Source organism: Gavialis gangeticus, unplaced genomic scaffold, assembly GCF_001723915.1.
Source record: "Gavialis gangeticus isolate Ggan-Ray unplaced genomic scaffold, GavGan_comp1, whole genome shotgun sequence".
Taxonomy (NCBI): Eukaryota; Metazoa; Chordata; order Crocodylia; family Gavialidae; genus Gavialis; species Gavialis gangeticus.
Window position 1 is genome coordinate 5,392,586 of NW_017728964.1, and position 7,374 is coordinate 5,399,959.

Sequence of the window (7,374 nt, forward strand, 5' to 3'; positions counted from 1 at the left end):
CCCAGGACATGTAAAGCCCCTCTGTGCAAGCTGATGCTAGGGCACATGTGCACTTTTCAGTTGCATCATTTGTCCCAGACCCAGTGACTGTCCTCTGCCCAGTCCTGCCAATTTGCTGATTAGGGGGATCGAGCAGGGAACTGGAATGTAGCTGCCCACTGCCCTCTGGCTGATTGATGGGCTTGCATAGACAGCAGCCTCTGTGTCTGGAACCAATTGCCCCTGTCCTTTGAAAAGTACACAATGCATCTGATATTGGGGAATCCTGTTCCCTTATGACAAGTTGCTCTGATGGATAGGGTGCCCTGTTTAGGCAAGTTGAAAGGTGTGCTGTGCTGTCTATCATTGAGGCACCAGTTCCCTTATGCTGGGCAAGTTAGGGGTGCACCGATAGAGATTTTTAGGGCTGATACTGACGGCTGATTTTTAAGGAGCCATATTGGCCGATATCAATCTGGTTCTGATATGCAGCTGGGCAGGTTGGAGACCAGCGTTGGGCTGGTAAGTCTGTTGTGTGGAGAGGGAAGGGGAGTGGAGGGGGTGGGGAACAGATCGAGGACCTAGTGGTCAGGGAGGGAGTGGGGCTGGGGCAGGCACTGCTAGGCCAGGGTGAGGTGAGGCATGGGACAGAGCCGCGAGTGGCTCTTTTGGGGGGTGTGGGGAGGGGTTGGCAGCTCCCACCGCCCCAGACACCCTGAGAGAGCATGGGGGGCTTATGCCCCCAGATATGCGTGGGGCAGGGCAGGTTGCTGCTGTGGGTTGGGGCCAGGGGCAGTGCCAGGCTCTTCCTGGTGCAGGGGCTGGGCTGAGCTGTGCTTGGGGCAGGTGGCATCAGCGCTGGGCAGTGGGGCTATGGGGGGCTGCAGCTTCCCCAAAATTTGCTATAGCTCCCCCTCCCCATAGCCCTGCTTCCAGCGCCACTGCCATCCGCCCCGAGTGCAGCCTGGCCCAACCCCCCTGTTGGGAAGAGCCCAGTGCTGGCCCTAGCCCACAGAGGCAGCCAGCCCCGACCCACACAGATCCAGGGGCACACCCCCCTCATGCCCTCCTGGGGTGCCCAAAGTGGCAGGAGCCACCCCCCGGACGAGCTGCTTGCAGCTGCATCCTGCGCCCCGCCCCGGCTGAGCAGGGCCTGTTCCAGCCTCACTCCCTCCATCACTGTGGGGGCCTCGATCTGCCCACTCCTCCTGACGCCCCTTTCCTTCCTCCGCCCCTTCCTCCACAACAGACTTAACAGTCAATTCTTCTCTCCAAGCTGCAGGTCTGCCCTCCTGGCCCTGTGCATGCTGTGGCTATGAGCATGCACAGGGCATTTATCTGCCACACCAGGCAAAAAAAGCTGATTGCCGATACTCTCAATTTTCCCTATATTGGTGCTGATCCCATATAGGACCAGTGTATCAATGCACCTCTACTAGCAAGTGTTTAAAGGTCCAGGCATGAGGGGAGCCATGGATTAGAGACCAGATCCCTGATCTGGGGCTCCCAATGTACCCGCAGATGCATGGTGGGATCTGAGGAATTTAATCACTGGTCCCAAAAATCGTGTATACTGCCATGCACATCTACGATGGCAAGATGCACAATTTTGGCGATCGGGGATAAAATTCCTTAGATTCCATTATGTGATTGAATTAACATCCTGCCAGGGCCCTCACTAGCTGCCTGCAGGGGGTTTGACAGGCTATTGCTTTGGTTGACCCCAACTTTTTGTGATTGTAATACCACTTTCTTGTACTACGAAGTGAGAGTATATGATTATGTTGCTCAGTAGTGCTTTTAAACTGATTGCTTTTTTAAAACTGTTTCTGCTTAATCAAGGTATAGGGTGATTTAGTGACACCTCACATCCTAGCCTTCTGTTGATGAATTACATTGTCACTAGGGGTATTAATAGTGAAACAGCAGGCCATTTCCGAAGGGCAACTCACAGGTCAAGATCAGCTATGCTTTGGACTGAATATGGATATTGAATTAGTAGTTTCAGACTGTAGTTAGTTGTATAGGCTTGATCTGCACACTGTTACATGCAAACACTACATTTAAAGAATTTCGATATTGTAAAGTTAAGTATTTGGAATTCATGAAATGCCTGAATTGAAAGGGCTTATGCCCCCCTTAGCATGTGTCCATCTTCATATGCATTATTGCAGAGCCTTTACATGATCTTACATGATCCTTAATCCTCATTCCAGGCTCCCCACTCTCCCTCAGCCTGTGCCAGTTGTTTGTTCCAGTCTTCCATCTAATCCATTGGCTCCCAGTCCTAGTCTCCTTGGCTTTCCAGTCCTTCCTCTCCATTCTGAGGCCATGTGTAGACGAAATGAGCGGCATGTGTGCACGACACTTTAAAGTGGGTTAAATGCTTTTGCACCGCCTTAATGGTGTTGGTGTTTGCACGCCTTCGCGGCATATTGCACAGTAATTCCAGCTACTGTAGCGAATTTGGCAGCGTAATGCGCCTTAAATAACTTGGGGTGCAGCAAACTAAAACTCTTCTGAGGAGTTTTAGTTTGCTGCCCTACAGCCACAGAGCGAAGCACTAGGCTCTGTGCAGCTCAGGGACTCTGCAGAAAGCCCGTGCAGGCAGCCTGGCAACAGCTCGTGAAGGCAGGCTCCACCCAAGAAGAGCAGTGAGCCTGATCTTTTTTCTTTTTTTCCCCCCTGGAACCTGCCTGCCTGCCTGAGCTGTGTGGGGGCCTGATGTTTTCCTCCGCAGCTCTGGTGCCCCCCAGGACCAGCCAAGCTGCGTGCCTGCAGGCGGGTGTCACCTTGGTGGGGAGCCACCACTGCCGTGGAGGGAAGCACCAGCCCCCACCTCTGCAGCCCAGGGACCACTCCGTCCACTGGCAGCTCACCCTCCCCTCCCTGCCGCTAGAGAGGCAAGTAAGTTTGGGTGTGTGCATGGCATGGGGGTTTAAAGGGCCCTAAATTGAAGTGATGTTTTTAAAAACCCACCACTTCAATTTAAGGACCCCGTTTCGTCTACACACGCCCTGAGGCAGATGACTGGCATAGAAAATTTCAGGCCAGACATTTAACGTTTGGCATACCCAACCAAATAAAGGATCTTTAGAACGAAGGATGCCAAGCAGCATTAAAGCTGCATAGCACTGGTAAGTACTAATGCCACCTACAGTGCAACTGGCAGGATGCAGTCTGGGAGCAACTACTGATGTAAAAACAATTAGAAACTCATTTGATAAGATACAGGAATAATTGGTTTGGCAGGTTTAGTTTGGCATTTCATGATTCATGTCCAGGGAGGTTTTTTTGGTGTCTGAGATTTAGGGTTAAAACCTCTCTGATCTCACTTCTATTTGTATTTAACCTCCTCCAGAATGTTACGGGCCGGTTGATGGTTGGGCTTCGCTGGTGGAACCAGGTGGATGACGATGGCAAGAGTCACTGGGTATTTGAAGCCAGGAAGGTAAATGGTTTTCTTTACACTTGTTTCAACTGATACTGTTTGGTAAAATCTCTATCCCAGCAGGGGTTAATCTTGACATAGTAGACTGTGATATTTTGTGACTTCCGTCCTTCCAGTGCCACAGTAATGGCACTGTGACTGCCACCTTGTTCTGCTCGGGTTAATGTCCCAGGTTACTGCTGTAGTTACTGGGCTGTCTTTTCTCCAAGTTTTACCAGTTTAAAAATTAATACAGATTAAAAGGAAGAAATAAAAAAGCAGTGTAGCAGCAAAGTTGTCCATATATTGTAATGCTGTATTGGGTTAATAGTTTAAGTGTTAGTGGCTTGAGAAAGAAATATAAATATAAATGGGAAATTTGTATTTCTAGAGAGATTATACTTGTGGAATCTACTCTTTTTATACCTGTGGCCCTTCCTACAAGCTCAGTAATACTAGAACTAACGTGAAACGCTATAAAAGCAGTAGCTGAGTGCCAACAACCGCTACGTATTTTATATATGATACCGTGCATTCCTCTATATACCAAGGGTATAAAATGTAACAGCACCTCACGGGAGCAGCTACGTACATATTTGCCTGTACTGTGCTTAGAAAATACTAATTGTTAATTGTATATTTTGCCAGGCCCATGCTCTGTGTGTGTGCACAGTAGGGCTGTGCAAAGATTCAGTAGCTGATTTGATTTGGAGGAGATTTGGCCTTTTTTGGGAACCGAATCTCCAGATCTGAATAGAATTGGGAGACCAATTAAAAGCTCCAAATAGATTTGGAAAAGCTTAGGAAAAGATTTGGCTGCTTAGGAGATTTGGCCATAGACTAAACAGGCAGTTGACACAGCTGCCTCCAGCTGGTAAGTCTGTTGGGGTTGGGAGGGAGTGGGGGAATTGGGGCTGGGACAAGCTGCCCAGTCAGGGAATGGGCGGGGGCATGGGATGCAGATGTGTCAGCACTGGGAGCGGGGACTGTGCCTTGCATTCTGCATTCCCCCCCACCCCCAGCATGCTGGCTGGTAAATGGTAGCAGGGCAGAGCCACTGCTCCCAGTGCTGATGCAGATGCAGCAGCACTGGGAGTGGGGGCTTTGCCTTGCTGCTGCCCGGAGTGAGCCGCGCCTGCATCGTGCCCTTCCCTTCAGCATCTGATGGGCAAGCAGCAGCGGGGCATAACCCCTGTGGGTAGAGGCAGGCACAGCCAGAGGAGTTGTGGGAGAAGCCCTCATGGCTGCCCATCCCTGCCCCATCCCTCACCTGGCCCCAACCTCTGGGCACTTTAAAAAAAAAAAAAAAAAAAGCCCTGCACTCTAGCAGTGGTGATTGGGGCCTCTGGGTGCTTATGGTAAAGCCTCCCTGCTCACTGAGGGCAGCAGGGATTGCCCCTCACCCCTGCTTGGGACCCGTGCAGCAGCTGCCCCATGGCATGGGTGCAGCACGGCTTGGCAGGGTGCCACGTGCTGTCTGGGAGCTGGGGTGGCTCCACTTGTTAGCAGGAGCCCGGCACTGCTCAGCCCTAGCTCCCAGACAGTAAATGGCATCCTGCTGAGCTGTGCTGCACCCACGTGATTCAATAGCTGCTGCGCCAGTGCCAAGCTGGGTGGGGGGCTGATCTACACTGCCCCCCATGCTGTGCAGGAGTGGGGCTCTGCCACGAGTGCCCAGAGGCCCCAATTACCGCTGTTGCAGCCAGCTTAAAAAAAAGAAAAGAAAAATGCCCTGCACTCACCGGCTGCAGCAGCAGCACCGCACACTGTCTGGGAGCTGGGGCCACTGGGGCTGAGCAGTGCTGGGCTCTGGCTGACAGGTGATGCCACCCCAGCTTCCAGACTGCTTATGGCGCCCTGCCGATTCCCACTGCCCCGTGCTGCATGGGTGCGCTCTGCCACGAGCACCCAGAGGCCCCAGTCGCTGCTGCTGCAGCTGGTGGGTGCGGGGCTTGCTTTTTTTTTTAAGTGCCAAGACTAGGCTGGGGCCGAGCAGGGCTTCTCCCGTGGCTCCTCTGGCTGTGCCTGCCTCTCCCCGGGTGGGGAGAGGCTCAGCAGAACCTGCAGGAGCCCAGCTATGCCTGCTTTTCCCTGGCCAATCCGAATCTCTCTAAATCAGCGCTGAATCTTCCAAAGCTGATTTGGCTGAATTGATTCAGGACAGTGATCCGAATCTCCAGATTGAATTACTGTCCTCCGAATTGGCCGAATCCAAATCCAATACTTCCCTATTCGCACAGGCCTAGTGCACAGTGCTGTAGCAGATACTTTTTTTCTAAGTGCAGACCATTGTTAACTTTCTGGATGCTGCAGTTCAGTTAGCAAGTTGGTGCAGGGTTATTTGGAGTGGGGGGCTACAGGGGTAGTCCAGTGTTTCCACTCACAGTGACACAGGTTATCTGAGGAAAAAACCCCAAACAAACCAGTTTTTTTAACAGTAATAAGAGGTATCACAGTGATTCCCTCCCACCCCCTTATTTTAAATAGTAGTGCTGTATGGTGAAGGATGTGATGATGAACCCTATATGCCATCAGGAACTAATAATGAATAGCGCAGAAGCAGTCTTTATCCAGTCCTGAAATAGTAGAGGGTTTCTTCTTTCACCTTTGTAGTGTAGGATTTTCAGATATATTAGGCTGTAGTTATTCTAAGCTATAGTTGAGCTGTGGCACCTCAGGGCCACGGGAGTTAGCAGGCATTACTGACTTCTGGGTGATCTGGTAAAAGACAATGAGCAGAAATGCTGATTCAAAGTAGGCAACAGTACCTGAACAAATTAAGGAGTAAAAAGTTAGAACTCACTAGTAAGGTAGAGAGGAGGTGAGCTGTACTAAGCAGCGAGTGAGCAGGAGAACCTGAAATCAGCGGAGGGAATTGTAGTTGGCATGGGATGAGCCACAGGTGTCTGTCCTTGGCAGAGACAAGTAAAAAGGGTCAACTTGACAGAGAAATAAAGATTGGTACAGGGGCACCTAGGCTATAAATACAAGAGTTGTCAGATTCACTCTTTTGTAGCAACTTAGGGGTGACAGTTGCACGTAACGTATTGCTTACCATTGTCCTGGGCAGTTTGACTGAGCTGGACTGATTGCTATAAAGATCCACTATTGTACTGCCCTGAGACAATAAACCTATCGGAGCTTTCACCACTGAACACTAATTCAAGTTGTTCTTTCTGTGTTGCACCTGGGCTCCAGGAAGGTGGCTTCAGGTAGTGGCTTCTGAGAGCGTATGGACCCAAGCAGCCTGAACACAAAGAGTGGCAACAGGCAGGAGGCTGGCTGTGAACCCTCCTAACCCCCGTATGCCTCAGAACAATACATCAGTATGAAAACTAATAAAAGATCCTTTAAAGTTGATGTGTACCTTGTCTACCAAAAAGATCCCCCTGCTGTCATGTGGAGATGAGGTCTTGTGGAATGTGGGGCCTGGATTGCTTTTAATAATAAAAATTATCTGTACAAAGAAACAGACCACCAGTTTCAGCTCCATTCCATTTCCAGGCATCAGCTCGTGGGAATAAGGCCTCTTCTGAAGCAGAGTCCCGAATCTTCTGGTTGGGATTAATTACCTGCCCTATGATCTGGGTGATATTTGCATTCAGCGCCCTGTTTTCCTTCAAAGTGAAATGGCTGGTGAGTTTTATTACTTCAGTCCTACAATGACTATGTGTAAATAGGCCTGTTATTAGAATAGTGAACTGTAAACCCCCGATTCTTGCTTTTTCTTCTCCTTACAGGCAGTGGTCACAATGGGTGTAATTCTGCAGGGGGCCAACCTGTATGGTTATATCAGATGTAAAGTAGTCACGATTCAAGTGTCAGCCCTGAGTGCCAGGCTGGACAGCAGCTCTGCAGAGTGCTCCTCCTTGTGGGCATCTTGCAAGAGTAGAGGGTAGCAAGCCTGTGCATCACTGAAAGCCTTCAAAGTGAGACTGACAAAGGGCCTAGAATATCTATAGAGG

At 50.4% G+C, this 7,374-nt stretch overlaps 1 protein-coding gene across 1 annotated transcript in view; it reads left to right on the forward strand.

Annotated features, from left to right (window-relative positions):
• The window catches only part of LOC109286787 (Golgi apparatus membrane protein TVP23 homolog B-like), a 34,090-nt gene extending 26,782 nt beyond the window's left edge, over positions 1 to 7,308 (forward strand). The window contains exons 4-6 of the mRNA XM_019501528.1: positions 3,341 to 3,430; positions 6,914 to 7,045; positions 7,150 to 7,308. Coding sequence (XP_019357073.1) covers positions 3,341 to 3,430; positions 6,914 to 7,045; positions 7,150 to 7,308 — 381 coding nt within the window. The remainder of the gene's footprint in view (positions 1 to 3,340; positions 3,431 to 6,913; positions 7,046 to 7,149) is intronic.
• The last annotated feature ends 66 nt before the right edge of the window (positions 7,309 to 7,374 follow it).